The following is a 17,154-nucleotide window of genomic DNA, read 5'->3' on the forward strand; positions in this document are numbered from 1 at the left end:
GCACACAGACACGGGCCTTTAGAAGAGCATTAGGAATTATTTAGCAAAAATAGGCTGTATAAATATTGATGATGATAGGCCTATGAGACCTAACCTTTAGGCTTATAGTCTTGAGTTGTGTACATTTCTAGTCCTGGATGTGTTCTAGTGGGGCGGGTCCTGTTAAACAGTGTAGCTCCGCTCTTCCGGGCTGTCAGCACATGTGAATGAAGCGGCTCCTGCTCGGTCTGAACAGCCCTGCCCTGAGCGCTAGCTGGCTAGCTGCACCAGAGCTGAACACAACGCGAAAATGGCAGTAAACCTCAGTAAAAATGGCCCAGCACTGACAGCTGCTTATAATGAAGTTGTTGATGAAAAGTCCAACACGAACTGGTAAGATGCATTGTTTTGCAAACGACAAACGAAAGATGTGAAATGTGTTTTAGCCTTTAGCTAACGTTGACACTCTGAGTTATCATGCCATTATAAGTAAAGAGTTATGTGTGAACCAATAACCACATGCTGTAAATGTCATCGAACCCTTTGTCCAGGCATCACAGTCTTTCTTTATCTGTTCGCTTCACTATCATATTATTTGCATTATGTACTTGAATGTAACTATGTCCATTTCCTGGTTGGCGAAATCTGGATTGATGCCACCCTAAACCTAATAATTAGTGATGATGATGAAGATGTAACTACACCACAGTTATAATTGACTGTCAAGACATGAGGGAGCTGTGCGATGCACTCAGGAGAAGTGAATTGTGCCATCTATAAATATCTGAGGCCAACCTTTATTACTCATGGCTTTCTTATTCAAAGTAGCCAAGAGTGTTTAATTCAACTTATTGAATTTATTGTTCCTCACAGGGCTCTGTTCACGTATGAAGGGAATACAGATGACATTCGCTTGGCAGCAAAGGGCGGTAAGTGTCCTCAAATCTATTTCAAATGAATTGGAATTTCACAGTCAGCAGATTTGAATTTACCCAAACAGAGACGTTCAGTCCTGCCTTGGCTTTCACAACCTGTCATTACTTTGGAAAACTCTTCAAGAAATAACAGTATTTTGTTTTTTTGTCAGACGGAGGATTGGAAGAGATGATCGAGGATCTGAGCAGTGGAAAAGTGATGTATGCTTTTTGCAGAGTTCAAGACCCAAATTCCGGTCTGCCCAAATGCGTCCTCGTCAACTGGGTCAGTGATCAACACGTTTAACAAAGTAGCGTTTTCTTGTTTTGCTCTGTGGTCGTAACACAAAGCGTGCAATCGTTCATAGACGGGCGAAGGCGTGAAAGATTCGAGGAAAGGAGTTTGTGCAAACCATGTCAGCACAATGGCAAAGTTCCTTAAGGTAAAACACCTCCTTGATTATGCTGCTCTTAGTTTATCTGATATGTTTTGTAAGATGAATGCGATTGTACAACTGTAGGGAGCACACATTACCATCAATGCCAGAGCAGATGAAGACGTGGAGCCGGAGGTTATAATGGACAAGGTGGCTAAAGCGTCAGGGGCAAACTACAGCTTTCACAAAGAAACCTCCAACCGCTTCAGAGACACTGGTCCGCAAGGTCCCGTGGTAAGAGCTGGAGTAATTGTTGTATTCTTCTGTAGCCCATATGCAAGTATTTTATCTATCTTCACTTAAAATCTTTCTATAGGGTTCTGTGTACCAAAAGACTAACGCTGTGTCGGAAATAAAGAAGACCAATAAAGATAGTTTCTGGGCTCAGGCAGAGGTAAGTTACAAAAAAAAGAAGAAGATGCTGCTGCTTTTATTCCCCCATATCTTCATCTCTACACACAAAGTGGTAATAATCCATGCACAGTTTAGGAAATATACATTTATTTGCAATCTTTCTGTCTCTATGTTCATTATTAAACTTGAATGACCATTAGAAAGATGAGGAGAAACGGCGCCAGGAGGACCAGCTCAGGGCAAATGAGCAGCGGCAGCTTCTGGAGAACGAGAGGAAAGACCGCGAGGCCAAAGAAGCAACGCTGCGTGAGAAAAGAGACAAGGAGCGGGCACAGCAAATCGACCAACAAAAGTACATGGCCGCCGCGTAGTTCGCAATGTCATTAAAAACTTGCAGTGGTGCGTGTAGTCAAATATTTTGTTTCTTCTTTATTGTTGATTAGAAAATACCAACAGCAACTGGACACAGCAAGTAAAGAACAAGAGAAGAAGCGTTATGTAAGTCTATGTTTACACGATTATATTTCAACGCTGAATTGGTTCCATATGCATGGAAAGCCTTTTTGGTGTCTTTGGTTTGTGGAATGGTTCATGAACACATTTTAGGTAAATAAAAGTCTTGATGATGATGGTCATAATAGGAGGAGCAGGAACAAACCGAGGCAACCCAAAGAAAGGCAATGAGGAGAGGCGAATCAGTGGAAAAGGCCAATGTGAGTTTCCCTTTATCAAAGTGCTGACCTCTGGCTCAATCACCGTTACTTCCTCTTTCAAAGAACTGCTGCTAACCATCTTCTCTATACTCTCAATTTCTTCAAGTTCTGCTGGAGACATTTTCTGTCTGTCTGTGTAAAAATGTCTAATACACGTCTGATTATTTGTGTGTGTGTGTTTTTTTTTTCTTTCAGGAGGCAGCTTCTCTGATCTCTCAGCGTGCTCCAAACCCCAGAGAGATGTTTAAACAGAGGGAGCGTGGAATCACCCCGAGTGACTCTGACGTGCCCTCTGCTGAGCCCGCTAGCCCGCAGCCAGGTACTGCCTGTGCATGCCCTGCTATGTCTCCACTTTTGTCCATTTCTTACAATACCTGTTAACTCATTGTCTCATCATGGTCGAATTGTTTCCATACTGGTGCGTCTTTAAATGTCTTCTGCTTCACCCGTCTTGCATGCTCCCCGGGCTCTGTGTGTCTTTAACAGGGCGCCTGCAAAGCCCTTTTCTGTCTAAACCAGTCTATGAGCCCGGGCACCTCACCACCAGCTCACCCCCGCGCCAAGCTTCTCCTGTGCCAGCAAGCTCCGCCTCTCCTGTCCGGGCTACAGGTGTGTGCGCACACACACACTCTTGTCTGTGTCTAGTGTTAGGGCTGCACAATGTGTCCCAAACAACAGGTTAAAGGTATATTATTACATTTGATTTAGCCTTTTATATTCATAGTCGAAACAGTTCACATTTTCTCTTGTTGTGCAGTCCTAAAGTGAAACAAAATGACTCATTTAGTTTGTCTGTTTCATCAGTCCTGCTAGTAATCCTTTCATTCAGTGTGTTTTTTGTTTACTATTATTATTCTTTGGTTATTCTCATTGTGTTCTCATTATTTCCTGTTAGTGGGTGTAAAAACAGCCTCCTATTTAAAGTGCAGTGGTGGCAGGGTTTCCTGTGTGGACTTGTGTGTGTCTTGCCGTGTATTTGCATGTCTGTGCTTGTGTTTTGGGTGATAAGAGCCTGAAGTGGGTGATGGACAGTCCAGGTATGAGGAGCAGGAGGAGGAGCAGCAGGAGGAGGAGGAGGAGCCCCAGGAGCCGCTGAAAGGTGGGCTCTACTCTGACTGTGAAACCCCCTTAAGGCTGTTACATTCTCCGTCTCAGACTCAACAATGAGATGCTGATTTCAGGACTTGTGCCTATAAGATGGAAGTTTGCATGAAATCACATGTTTGATTTTTAAGTCCTAACAGTGATTTTTTCATTTTGAGACTCTCCAAGATCACCATTTTCTTTCCCCCAAAGTTTACACTAACTCGTACAACAGTTGCACTGCCACCTGCTGTCAGTAAGTGTAAGTGTAACGTCTACAAATTGACTTTAAAACCTTTTCTTATGTTTTCACAGCGGCTCCTGTGGCTGTTAATTCATTTGTCCAGGAGGAAGCGTTTAAGGAGCCAGCCCAGGTTGTTATTGCAGGATTACATAAACCATCATAATGTAATATTAAAGCTAAACGTCACTGTTTTTCCTTCGTTGTGCCTCAGGAGGAGAACACCGTGTGTGAAGTGACGGCTGAAGAGACTTCAGAGAGAGGCATTTGTGCCAAAGCCTTATACGATTATCAGGCTGGTAAGTTTAACCATTTATTTATTTTCATCAGTGTTAAAGAGGCTGTACTTTCTGTATTTTTGTCCATGAAGTTTAGCAGAATTTGTTTTGCCGAGTATAGATGTATTGTAAAAGCAGCTCCTGGAGTGAAAATAAGACCACCGAGTGCGTTTTGCATCTAATTACGAATCGTTTGTTCTCCAAAGTGGGTCCCAGAATGTTGGGAAAAAAGTTTAGAAACGTATTGCGGTTCAATTGCATATTAATAGTGCTGTAATCGTTTAGCCCAGGGGGTCCCAAACCGAACGGGGCCCCAAAAATGACCTTAAAACCAATTCGGGACCACAGTAAAGTTCAATTGTGATCATTTCAAGTTTTAAATATTTCAAGGTTAGGGTTATTTGTATTTATTTTAGTAGTTAATTGTGTTATCTGACACAATAACAACTGCCCTCAGAGGCAGCTGTTATTGTGAATTTGGGCCTTACAAAAATAAATTGATTTGATAAAACATACTGTATTCATAACAAAAATAAATGTATAAATAAAATAATTGTTGTACATTATGAAATAATATCGCGACCCCCACATTGGGTACCACTGGTTTAGCCGATTAATCAGTCGATTGTGTCTTAGTCAACCAACATTATTAGTCAAATAATGACTTTATTTAAATTAATAAGATTCCTGTGGGACAGAAGCAAAAAAGAGAAGATATTGAGTGAGCTGAAGATTTTGAAGTGAATCATGAGTTTAATAAAGACTTTCATAACTCTAACATATAAATACTGTTTTCTAGTGCTTTTCTGTATAAATAGTTGTTTTTGCATGACCTGTTCAGTTTTGGTCAGTTACATGGAGATACTTAAGAGTTTTTGATAGCTTTTGGTCGACAAATTGGTCTTTAGTCGACTACAGCACTAATAATTACGATGATTTGGCCAGTGAGCAATAAGTTTGAACTGCTGCAAACTGTTTAACTCCTTAAATCAGACTTGATAAAATATGAGTTATAAATTATTGAATATCATTCATTAAATTATCCGTGAATTATATCAGTTTCAGTCACTGGGTCGCCTCGATACAATTTCTCATTATTTCTATTGCCTTTATTCACAGCTGACGATACAGAGATTTCGTTCGACCCGGACGACATCATCACAGGCATCGAGATGATCGACGAGGGCTGGTGGAGGGGCTACGGTCCAGACGCTCACTTTGGCATGTTCCCAGCTAATTACGTGGAGCTCATGTAGTCCCAGCGCCGCCAGGACGAACGCCAACCAGGACGAGCCCAGAGCGGAACAGAGTCTTTGTGATGCAGCAAGCTTATTTTAAAATAGAGAAAATGGACCCGTGATAAATAGATAAATAAATAAATATATGGTTATTGTGGGCCAGGTCAGTTTGCACAAATTAAAGTCATAATTTCCATTCTGTTGCGTTTGGCTGTGTAGGTGTCGTTAGGGATTTGTGATTGACCAAACCTCCTCCGCCTCCCTAAAGATATCTAAATGTGATGCAGTGTGCGCCTACATGATTATTTCAGCATTTCAGCACATTCCTTACAAAGTTATTTTAGCTTTGTTTTTTATCGCTTGTAGCATTTGTCCCTTTTTCATTTCAGGGGGTAAATAAAAGCTAGTAGTACCAGCCACAGTCCAATCTTTTGCCTTTTACTTACCGGAAGACTGAATTTTCCTTGTCTGTGATTGAACCTGAATCCTGATCGTAGTTTTAAGTGTTTGCTGAAGTGACAAAAGCTTTTGGAGATTTGCTGTGCACTGATCAGTTGATTTTTCTTTTTCTTTTTTTAATGGGTAAAGATTTCGCCTTTTACTGTGACAATAACTGGTTTGCTATTTATACCAAATCATTTCAACATAGTTACCACTTCAGGAACAATATGTTTTAATCTCGCTGGTCTGAGGTTGAGTTTGTGGTGCCATACAGGGGGGTGGACGATGCAGGAATCCCCTATGTATTATTTTATTGAATCATTTGGAAAGTGTAATGGCAGCGGTTATGCAAAACCTTTTTTTTTCTTCTTATAAATCATGAATATATTAAAAGGGCATCATGTATTCCTGCATTATCGTATTATTCAAATTGTAAGCACCTACGTTTCTTCATAATAAAATGAACTAATTAAATGGCTTGTTTGTCCATGTTTTTTACTTTTATAATTAGTACATGAATCAAACTAAAATTAAAGCCATGTCAATGATTTACTGTTCGACAGACTTCATACTTGTGCTGTTATAACCCCATTTGTTTCAGCATTCTCTGTTGTAGGTCTTGAGAATATTATCTGATAAAACGCTGCACTCAGTTCAACCTCATAATGTTTATGTCAGTGAAAGTGTGAAATGAATCAATGGGGACTTTCTCAATCTTACAGTTTTTGATGTGAACCTGAAATTTCAGTGGAATCGTTCCACTCATTACAGCCACCTACTTTGTTATATCTTGCATACATCAAATAATGCGAGAATAGGACAGTTTGGTAAATTTCTGTTTTTTGACCTTTAAAGCTGAATTGTTTTCAGTTTAAACTTACGTCATCTACATTATTTATTAGGTTGGGTTGAGTTTGTCTTTATAATGTAGTAAGTGAGCGTTTATTTACCTATCAAAGTTGAATTGCAGAATAAATAAATAATAGTGCACAGAAGTGTGTGTATGCTTTATAAGGGGAAAAATAACAATATGACGATAATAACTGGATCTTGGTGGGGGTTTCCAGTCTGCAGTGGTCAGTAGAACAAGAAAGGATCAATGATAAACCAATGCATTGGCTGAGTGACCGCAGGTGCAGAAATCCATAGTAGGACCTCTTTCTGCTGACCACCAGTGATAGGAAGACTAATCCTTGACTCGCGTAACGGAAAAAAACTGAAGAGCTGAACTTTTTTTCTCTGTAAATTTAGGAGAAACAGTTGCTTCCTCATTGCTTTGGATTTTAATTTTATTCTTTGAAGAAGCGGTGCTTTACCACTTCCTTTATTTTAAGTAAACTATTGAAACCTAATTTGAACAAATTATTCAAATATTCTTTGATGTTTTATGTAGGAGGATACATTTGGAAAATCATAGCATCACCATCATCAGCACTTTATGTGGATGTGATTTTATACTTTTCTCTCACTTCCCAAAATAAAACCAAACTAACTGAGAATAAACACCAATTTCTAATGTAACTAAATCAAACTGTCCATTGAAATTAATTATTAATTTAATTACATCTATTTTCCTTCCCAAAAATGAAGACTATTTTAAGTGATCAAATGTCGATATATAACTATGCAAAGCTCAGCCTCCCAGACTAGTTTGTGTGGTGCAACCAATGAAACTGTTGTGGAGACAGCTTCCTCTTTGGTGGTGTCAGTCTGAAGAAGACACTGAATGAAGCGCTTCCACAAACAAGAGGCTGGAGAACACAACACCAATGGGTAAGAATCATTTAATTGTTTAACAAATTGAGTGTACTTTTTTGTAAATCAAATGAAAATGTAATATATCCCATCTGACAAAAACTTTATTATATTCTCAGAGTATGACGTGGTTCACAGGAGCCTCATGGCTGTTTTAAAAGTGAATAGAGAATTATTCCATTATGTTGAGTGTTTACAGTGTTACAAACCAATAACAATACATTATATCAATGTCTGACAACAATATTAGCAGAAAGCAGAAATGAAAAACAGAACTATGCTGAGTTTTTGTACCTATAAGGTCATTTGTGCCTGGGCCTAAAAGACAAAACAATCACATTTTCAAAAACTACACATAAACCCCAAATATTCTAGTGACGTTACTAAATGACAATGGACCTGTGTTGTTTGTATTAAAGAAGATATTTATGTAAGATATTTTGTTTTGAAATATGTTAATACAATGTAAGAACTTTCATTCTAACACTACCCTATATATGACAACATTGAGGACCATGTATTCCTGAGCAGGATGTGGTTTGCACTTGTAGTGTGATATCAGACAGTTTACAATATGCTTTACTAAATTCCTCAAATTCTATGATAATTGGATAAATGCACACACACACACACACACACACACACACACTCACACACACACTTATTTGCGTAACATTATAATCCAGCATATGTTTTTTAAATAATATGTTAACGTTCAGTGTGTTTTGTCCAAAGCTGAAAACGAGGCAAATGAGACACACGAGCGATCAGATGACAACGATGAGTCCATTTGCCAGGTAATGCAAACACTGCTGAGAAACTGTTAATTTCTAGCAACAGTTACAGTTATTGGTATGACTCCTCTTGAGTGTTGACTTTCACTTCCCCTTTTTATGGAGTTTAAACAAAGTGCTGATTCCTAATACTGAGTCTTGAGACGTGCCTTGAGTTCAAAGACGAAAACACAGGCGTTTCTCAGTGGAGTAATATTGGGAGCATGTTCTTGTAAAAGGTTCAATATGAAAAACACAATTCAGCTCATCAAATTTCCTCTGCTGATGTAAATTGAAAGCCTGCTGGTTTGTGCGGTGAATGGGGCTGTCGCTCATCAGACCAGGCTACGGACATTCAAAGTGTCACATATCTCTCCTCTGACATCAAAGTCTCCCACGACGCTTTACAGATATTTCTCATCAAATGGAAAGGTAATATTGCATCTAGAGTGTACAAACAAGGGGGGATTTCTGTGGGAAAATGTCAACGGAGACAAAGAAAATGATAAAACGATTGCATAAAAATTTTCAAAAGAGTGATAATGTAATTTTCTAAACTTTTTCTTACACATTTTCTGACCAAATAATTAGTTTTCATATTTTCTGACCCAATATCACTCCAAATAAGTAGATAGAAAATATCTTTACTGTTTTTACTGTACACGGCTTAAATTGGTTGAGGTTTCTTTTCTCACCAACGCTTCAGTATTTTATCTGCCCCACAAAACTAGCACTGATGATCTTCAGTGAGAGCCTTGTACCTTCAGTATTACTCATTGTTGAGGCTTCACTTCTTGGAACCAGGAACCACATAGAGGAATTCAATTCAATATGAAACCACGCTGTTTAAAAGCCTGACGCGTGCTGATTCAAATAACAACTCTACAGAGCCTAATATGATCTCAAAATACGTGTACTGAAATTCACTTGTATGAATTACATATGAACTACAGCGCCTGTAGTCGATGTTTTTCAACCTAATTTACACAAATGGGAAATACCTTTAAGTGACATTGTCTGGTTTCTAGAGTGCGGTTTTGCTCTGCCTTTCTAACTGCACATCTGAATCAACTGAACTATGTTGAGTACAGTGAGTTATAGAGTTGCACAAAGCACCTGGCTTTGACTCTTGTGATACCTGCGACAGTGAAATCAAGACCAAAAACCCCACAAACATGCTGCTTTCCCTGCAGACAGGATGCACAGCGGTTATCTATTGAAAGTAGTGGTAGAGCCCTTGCCTCTATTTTGTTTCATTTCAACTTTTATTCGTCATGAGATTTTGTCTATTTCCTTTTTCTTTTTTATTATAATGTAAAACAGACAGCAATATTTCATGCATAACCTTTCACAGACCCAGATCTCTGTGATTGAGATCCCTGACTCATCAAATGAATTGGATGAAGAGACCAGATCAAGTTCTCAAATGGAGGAGAAGGCCTTTATCTCTGGGCTGCACTCCTACATGAGGCACAGAGGGACGCCGATAGAGAGGATTCCACATTTGGGCTTTAAACAAAGTAAGCTAAACATTATGGGTGAAAATGTTAAGTTTAAATGTACTCTTAAATAACTAGGTTGTTCATGTTATTTCCAGTCAACCTTTGGCTGATCTACAAAGCTGTGGAGAAACTTGGGGGCTACGATTCAGTGAGTGCAATGTTTCCAATTTCAGCCATTTTAGTGTAAGTCTGTAGCATAAGCAGTGTTGGGAATAGTGTATTTAGTACAGAACACTGAATTCATTTATTATGTTACTTCAATACTATCGTACATTCAGATATGTATTCTGAATACTTAAATATTACATGTGTTTCATTACTTTCCAACACTGAGCCCGAGGACACTGTTTTGTTTTATGTCCCTTTTTACATTTCTATGTTTTATTACAGGTAACAACCAAACGTCTTTGGAAGAGAGTATACGACGAGCTGGGAGGAAGTCCAGGCAGCACCAGTGCCGCCACCTGCACCCGCAAACATTATGAAAGGTTTGAAGTGGACCATTCTGCCTCTGTAGTGCTTTTTCTCATTATCAGTGTAGCAGAAGTGTTAATTGTGTGATTGTATTGTGGACCAGGCTGATCCTACCTTATGAGAGACACAATAAAGGAGAGGATGACAAACCTTTGCCTCAAACCAAGCCACGAAAGCCCTACAAGAGGAACGCAGATGGAAAAGTTGACAAGCCAGAGGGGAAAAAGAAAAGGAGTCATGTGGACAGAGACACAGGTTCTCAGGTAATGATACTTTGTAAAAATATATAAAAACAAAATGCATTGCACTTTAACAATCTGTATATGTCATTGCTTTGCAGCTAAGAATACAGAGGAATGATCTGGTGCTGCGCCCGCTCTCCTCCATGTGGACTGTTCCTTCTGACAAACTAAACCACTCCAAGCAAACCTCAGATCTGAGTATTTATGACCTGCCCCGTGTGCTGCCAGTGCGCAAAACACACACCTGGACTCCCCCAGTCCCTCCTGGAGCAGGCATTTCTCCTCTGGAGAAGAAGAAACGAATGGCTCAGGCAAGTCTTTGTCTGCGGCTCAGCCCACAGGACGAGGAGAGCCAGCGCCCTTCTGTGATCCTCTGCTCCTCTCCAGGACCAGCCTTTTCAGCCCGGGCCTTTTCTGATGGATCTCCTCAGCCTCAGTCCTCCTCATCCTCACGCAGCACCTCTCCTCTGTCTGTTTCTTCAGAAGACAGTTCAGTGACTTATCAGAACAAACCAAGTTTAGATGTACAACTAAACTGCTCAAGAGTCAAAGGTGTGAATACAGGTGACAGAGAGAGACAGGAATCCAAAGAAATCACTACTGAAAAAACAGAGGGTAACTCACAACCTGCAACAAAACATTTGGCAAAGGATTTTGAAAAAGACAGAATTTCAAACTGGATGCCAGTTTACAAAGGGACACATTTCACACCTTCTTTCCCCTCATCGTCATCCTCTGCTAAATATGATTTGGCTCGTGCATCTACTTCAGGTTTCACAAAAGTTGTTCCAAAACCTGTGCAGCTCCTGAGACCTTCTCCGATTCGCCTTGGCTATAAAATTCACCAAACATTGCAGCTTCAGGAAGATTCATTGACAAAGAAGCAGAACAGCACATCTCAGAGGACGAATCAGACTGAAAAAGGGGAAAACTCACAGTCAAGGCTGTGCAAAGCTCCACTATTTCAGCATAGTCTTGTGCATAATTTGCACACGTCATGTGCTGTGCCCAGTTACAATAAATCAGTGCGGGCCGCTCGGCCTCACACATCATTTCACCCGGCATTTCTCCCAAACAGAATGAGACTACCACATGCTCAGCTAATGTATCGACAGGTCCCAGTGAATCCAGGACATCCTGCGATCATTGGGCCAGTGGTTTATCCATTCTCTTGTCCTATATCTTACCCTGGATATACTCTCAATAACGTGATGCCTATTTATCCACATAAACTTTGATATTTTTTCCACTCAGTTCCCTACCAGCCGCCATCATAAAACATAAAATATGTTGGAGGGAAGTGAAATTTATGTGGTGTTGACCTGAGAAAATATGTGAAGTGAAACCGGTGGAGTGGGATAATATTGACAATGTCAGTAAAAAATGAACAGATAATATTTAAATAAACCTGGTGCACTGATACATTGTTACATACATACTGTATAGCTACTTAATCATATAGGCTTTTGTTAGTTTGTTTTTTATAAATGCCTTGCACATTTGTACCCTTACATGTACTTTTTTACTACAATAAAGATGTGTGTGTAACATATTTTATGACCTGTTATTATTATTAGCTATTATATAAATTAACAAACTAGAAGAAAAAAATATTACTAATTAAATTATGTACAATGCATACTTACGAGGAGAGAGGGGGGAAGTAATCCAAGTAGTAGTTAAGTAAGATAGAATAAAACAAACAAAACATGTAAAAACAAGGTAAAATAACGCTATAAAGTGTTTTTTACTCATCTTGTGCGAAATAGATCCATGGAAAAGCTTGCGTAAACAAAATATTCCCAATACAAAATATATTAAATATATTCCGGGATTGGGCTGTTCTAATGGTTCTAATGCCCAGAGGAAGACTATTCCATAGTCTGGGACCTGCTTCTGCAAAAGCGCGCTCACCTCTGATTTTTATTAGTGACTACGGGTCCTAAAATTTGATGTGCGACATAAGACAATATCATTAAAAAGAATAAATGTAATGGCCTGACACGAAAATAGCTTCTTAATTGACTTAAGAAGCTATTTTCGTCCACACACTTCCATCCACAAATAATTTAGTGCCTTACAGACATGACTCGGGGTAAAACAAAAACAAATCACGAGTTTGGTCGCGAGATTTTGGATCTGGCGCGAATCTACGAGGAACTGTAAACACGGCGACTGTAAGGGCAGACACTGACACACTTAAATATTGTAATCTTAGTCCGAGTTGTTCGAAACTTGCCCTGTCCGACAGTGTTTCGGTGAAATATGTCGGAAGGTTTGCCAGAAGACGACATTAACCAAGAAGGAGATGACAGCCACGAGGATGTTATGACTCCGGCGGAGCTCATCGCAAAACTGGAAGAGGTGAGACTGTTTCATGACCGTGCAATGGTAAACATCTGCAAGAATGAACTCTTACCTTTGTTTTGTGTTGTCCAAGGCCTGGCTCAATGAGAAGTTTTCCCCGGAGCTTCTGGAGAACAAGTCCGAGGTGGTGGAGTGTGTGATGGAGCAGCTGACTCATATGGTAAAACAAACGCAAATAAACTATCATTTCTCTGTCGTATTCGTCCAGTTACATCGACCAACCGCTATCAAACCGTATCTTATATTCTAATTGGATTGTACAATTAAATAGTGGCTCATACAATTGGCTCCGCTGGCAGAGGAGGAAGCCGGACAGACTTGGCAGACCCAAGCGCATTGTGAGGGTCTGTTGGGAACGTCTAGTGGAGCCCTCTGTCAGTAGGGTATTCAACTCGCACCTCCAGGAGAGCTTCTCCCATGTCCCGGGGGAGGCTGGGGACATTGAGTCCGAGTGGACCATGTTCTCCGCCTCCATTGTTGATGCGGCTGCTCGGAGCTGTGGTCGCAAGGACTCCGGTGCCTGTCGTGGCGGCAACCCCCGAACCCGGTGGTGGACACCGGAATTAAGCTCCGACAGAGGCAAAAACCCGGGCCTGGGAGGAGTTCGGGGAGGCCAAAGAAATTCTGGCAAACCGTCCGGCGCCTCAGGAGGGGGAAGCAGTGTCTCACCAACACCGTTTACGGTGCGGGTGGAGGCCTGCTGACCTCAACTGGGGATGTTGCCGGACGGTGGAAGGAATACTCCTTAATCCCTCAGTCACGTCTTCCGAAGAGGAAGTAGAGACCGGGGACTCGGAGGCTGGCTCATCCATCACCCAAGCTGAAGTCACTGAGGTTGTTCGCAAACTCCTCGGTGGCAGGGCTCCGGGGGTGGATGAGATCCGCCCTGAGTACCTAAAGTATCTGGATGTTGTAGGACTGTCTTGGTTGACACGTCTCTGCAACATCGCGTGGCGTTCGGGGACCGTGCCTCTGGACTGGCAGACCGGGGTGGTGGTCCCTCTGGTCAAGAAGGGGGACCGGAGGGTGTGTTCCAACTACAGAGGGATCACACTCCTCAGCCTCCCGGGTAAGGTCTATTCCAAGGTACTGGAGAGGAGAATCCGACCGATAGTCGAACCTCGGATTCAGGAGGAGCAGAGTGGTTTTCGTCCCGGTCGTGGAACACTGGACCAGCTCTATACCCTCCATCGGGTGCTCGAGGGTTCATGGGAGTTTGCCCAACCAGTCCATATGTGTTTTGTGGATCTGGAGAAGGCTTTCGACCGTGTCCCTCGGGGTGTCCTTTGGGGGGTGCTCCGGGAGTACGGGGTCCGGGGCCCTTTGCTCAGGGCTGTCCGGTCCCTGTATGACCGGAGCAGGAGCTGTGTTCGCATTGCCAGCAGTAAGTCAGACCTGTTCCCAGTGCATGTTGGACTCCGCCAGGGCTGCCCTTTGTCACCGGTTCTGTTCATAATTTTTATGGACAGAATTTCTAGGCGCAGTCAGGGGTCGGAGGGTGTCCGGTTTGGGGACCACAGGATCTCATCTCTGCTGTTTGCAGACGATGTTGTCCTGATGGCTCCATCAAACCCGGACCTGCAACATGCACTGGGACGGTTTGCAGCCGAGTGTGAAGCGGCTGGGATGAGAATCAGCACCTCCAAATCCGAGGCCATGGTTCTCGACCGGAAAAGGGTGGCTTGCCTTCTTCAGGTGGGTGGGGTGTCCTTGCCCCAAGTGGAGGAGTTCAAGTATCTCGGGGTCTTGTTCACGAGTGAGGGAAGGATGGAGCGTGAGATCGACAGGCGGATCGGTGCAGCGGCTGCAGTGATGCAGTCGCTGCATCGGACCGTTGTGGTGAAGAGGGAGCTGAGCCGAAAGGCAAAGCTCTCTATTTACCGGTCGGTCTACGTTCCTACCCTCACCTATGGTCATGAGCTTTGGGTAATGACCGAAAGAACAAGATCGCGGATACAAGCGGTCGAAATGAGTTTCCTCCGCCGTGTGGCTGGGCGCTCCCTTAGAGATAAGGTGAGGAGCTCGGCCACACGGGGGGAGCTCGGAGTAGAGCCGCTGCTCCTCCACGTCGAGAGGAGCCAGCTGAGGTGGCTCGGGCATCTGTTCCGGATGCCTCCTGGGCGCCTCCCTCGGGAGGTGTTTCAGGCATGTCCCACCGGGAAGAGGCCCCGAGGAAGACCCAGGACACGCTGGAGAGACTATGTCTCTCGGCTGGCCTGGGAACGCCTCGGGATCCCCCCGGAGGAGTTAGAGGAAGTGTCTGGGGAGAAGGAGGTCTGGGAGTCCCTGCTCAGACTGCTGCCCCCGCGACCCAGCTCCGGATAAAGTGACAGAAGATGGATGGATGGATACAATTGGCATTTTTTGTTTGTTCCTGATTGTGGCATTTAATTGTGCTGTAACTTCACCCCCCTCACCTAAAAAGCCTGCCCACAACATGTGCACTCTTTTCTGGTTCTTCTGCTTTGCTGGAATGTTCCACAGTATGGCATTGAACTATCTCCATGGAGACGAGCGGGTGACATTACCTTTGGAGAGAGTGTCCATAATATATAGTTTTATTATTTTTTATTGTATTTCTTATATTTCAATTGAAGATAAGTTTATTGCCATAGTGAGAAATATTCCATGCAAAGCGATAACATTTTCCAGGAGAACCTCCACCTGAAAAAGCTACACATAATGATGTCAAATTGTCTTTTTGTCCTAACATTGTTCCCTCATCAGAAACATACCTGGAGTTGCATTTAGCTTTATTCACACTAGTTTGATGACTCCCGGTTAGAAAGTCCTCTCCCTCAGAGTGTCTCTTCGGAGTTTCCAGGATGACTGATGTTTACTCGGGCTGTGACATGGCTGAGAATCTTCCTCACTGTTTTTATGTCTATGAATCATCGCAGGACTTGCTCTGTGCTTTTCAACTGCACGTTTACCGTATTATCTCCGAAGGACCTTTACAGTTGTTTATTATTAACCCTTGTAAATCCCTCAGTAAAACTCAGTGCCATGTGAAACAGCAGGGCTACACGTGTGATTTTTGTACATGAGATACCAAACTAAAGGTACTCAAAAGCATGTTTAAAGGCCAATAACAACACAACTGTTATAATAAATAAAATAACAAAATTCTATCAAGAGTGTTTTTTAAACTTCCTATAAATTATCTGTCCTTTTCCTCTATCTACCTGCGTTGCAACATTTAAATTTCCCCATGTGTGGACAATAAAGGAATATCTTATCTTAACTTAAATAAATTATAATGCATAAGATTTGCCCTTTAACTTTTACCTACAGGAAGCCAACTTGCAGCGTGTGAAAAAAGGAGATTCCAAAGCCAGCATCCACCGCATGGAGATTGATAGGATCCGTTATGTGCTCAGCAGCTTTTTGCGTTCCCGTTTGCAGAAGGTATAACTGCAGATTTGATTTTTGTTTTTTTGTTAAGTAACTTAACTTTTATCTTCTCTCTAGATTGAAAAGTTCTTCCCGCACGTCTTGGAGAAAGAAAAGTCTAGAGAAATTGGCGACGCATCGTTACTTTCACCAGAAGAGTTTGCCTTTGCCAAAGAGTAAGTCAAGTGTTGAAATAAATGCTTTTGTATTATTGTGTATATGTTTATCTTTTTTTTATTGTTCTTCTAGATACTATGCTAACACAGAGAGCTATCTAAAAACTGTGGCATTAAAGCGTATGCCCCCTATTCTGCAGACCATGGATATGCTTAAAGCTGGTAACATCTATCAATGTTTTGTGTGTCTTTTTTTCAGTAGTAGAACAGTAAATGCTCACCTTTTCTACAATTTCAGTTCCTGAGCCTTGCTTGGACTCATTTGTGTTTTTGAGAGTAAAGGAGAGGCAGGAAAACATTTTGGTTGAACCTGAAACTGATGACCAGAGGTGAGTTGGACTTGCTGTTGCCGTCAGCGACCAGCAGGTGTCAGTGTTGCTTTAGTTTGCGCATTTTGCTTGACGCCGTCTAATTATGACATTGTATTAAAATCGATCAGGGAGTATGTCGTGGACCTTGAAGAGGGCTCCCAACATCTGATGCGATACCGAACCATCGCCCCGCTCGTCTCGACTGGAGCTGTGCAGTTAATTTAGCATCAGGGGGTAAGTAAGAGGCTGTTTGACCCTCACATTAGTTTGAACCTCTCATGTTAATCTGATAAATCACGCTTCGTGCATCTTGTAACTTGCCTCTTCACATCTTGCATTACCACTCTGCACTGGCTACTGTGTTTATTTTCAGCTTTGTGGGCAACCAAACTGCCTTTTGTTAATTTGGCACAAACTAATATGTTCTTTATATATTTTGCAGGTTTATGGTTTTGGATTCGAGGAGATGTTGTGGGGGGAACC

General features: G+C 41.9%; 3 protein-coding genes across 8 annotated transcripts; all 3 read left to right on the forward strand.

Annotated features, from left to right (window-relative positions):
• Positions 1–179: 179 nt before the first annotated feature.
• On the forward strand, positions 180–6,150 carry dbnlb (drebrin-like b). 6 transcript variants are annotated; one of them, XM_072432768.1, is made up of 15 exons: positions 180–372; positions 853–908; positions 1,067–1,179; positions 1,262–1,336; positions 1,415–1,564; positions 1,647–1,724; positions 1,885–2,036; positions 2,128–2,182; positions 2,326–2,397; positions 2,593–2,716; positions 2,884–3,006; positions 3,407–3,496; positions 3,796–3,854; positions 3,936–4,020; positions 5,119–6,150. In XM_072432768.1, exons 1-15 carry the CDS (start codon positions 290–292, stop codon positions 5,253–5,255), a joined length of 1,452 nt encoding a protein of 483 aa, XP_072288869.1. In that variant the 5' UTR covers positions 180–289; the 3' UTR covers positions 5,256–6,150. The 6 variants fall into 6 exon arrangements, with proteins under 6 accessions (XP_072288869.1, XP_072288872.1, XP_072288873.1 ...); XM_072432771.1 differs by lacking the exon at positions 3,407–3,496; XM_072432772.1 differs by lacking the exon at positions 2,884–3,006.
• Positions 6,151–7,392: 1,242 nt separating this feature from the next.
• On the forward strand, positions 7,393–11,914 carry arid5a (AT-rich interactive domain 5A). Its single transcript, XM_072433829.1, has 7 exons — positions 7,393–7,451; positions 8,169–8,230; positions 9,561–9,726; positions 9,804–9,856; positions 10,099–10,196; positions 10,286–10,445; positions 10,523–11,914. Exons 1-7 carry the CDS (start codon positions 7,448–7,450, stop codon positions 11,660–11,662), a joined length of 1,683 nt encoding a protein of 560 aa, XP_072289930.1. The 5' UTR covers positions 7,393–7,447; the 3' UTR covers positions 11,663–11,914.
• Positions 11,915–12,564: 650 nt separating this feature from the next.
• On the forward strand, positions 12,565–17,132 carry gins4 (GINS complex subunit 4 (Sld5 homolog)). Its single transcript, XM_072433082.1, has 8 exons — positions 12,565–12,788; positions 12,865–12,951; positions 16,086–16,199; positions 16,263–16,360; positions 16,434–16,522; positions 16,599–16,689; positions 16,800–16,905; positions 17,114–17,132. Exons 1-7 carry the CDS (start codon positions 12,690–12,692, stop codon positions 16,894–16,896), a joined length of 675 nt encoding a protein of 224 aa, XP_072289183.1. The 5' UTR covers positions 12,565–12,689; the 3' UTR covers positions 16,897–16,905; positions 17,114–17,132.
• Positions 17,133–17,154: the final 22 nt, after the last annotated feature.

Source organism: Eucyclogobius newberryi, unplaced genomic scaffold (assembly GCF_026437365.1).
Source record: "Eucyclogobius newberryi isolate DKJ021-1_F unplaced genomic scaffold, fEucNew1.0.hap1 SCAF_6, whole genome shotgun sequence".
NCBI lineage: Eukaryota > Metazoa > Chordata > Actinopteri > Gobiiformes > Gobiidae > Eucyclogobius > Eucyclogobius newberryi.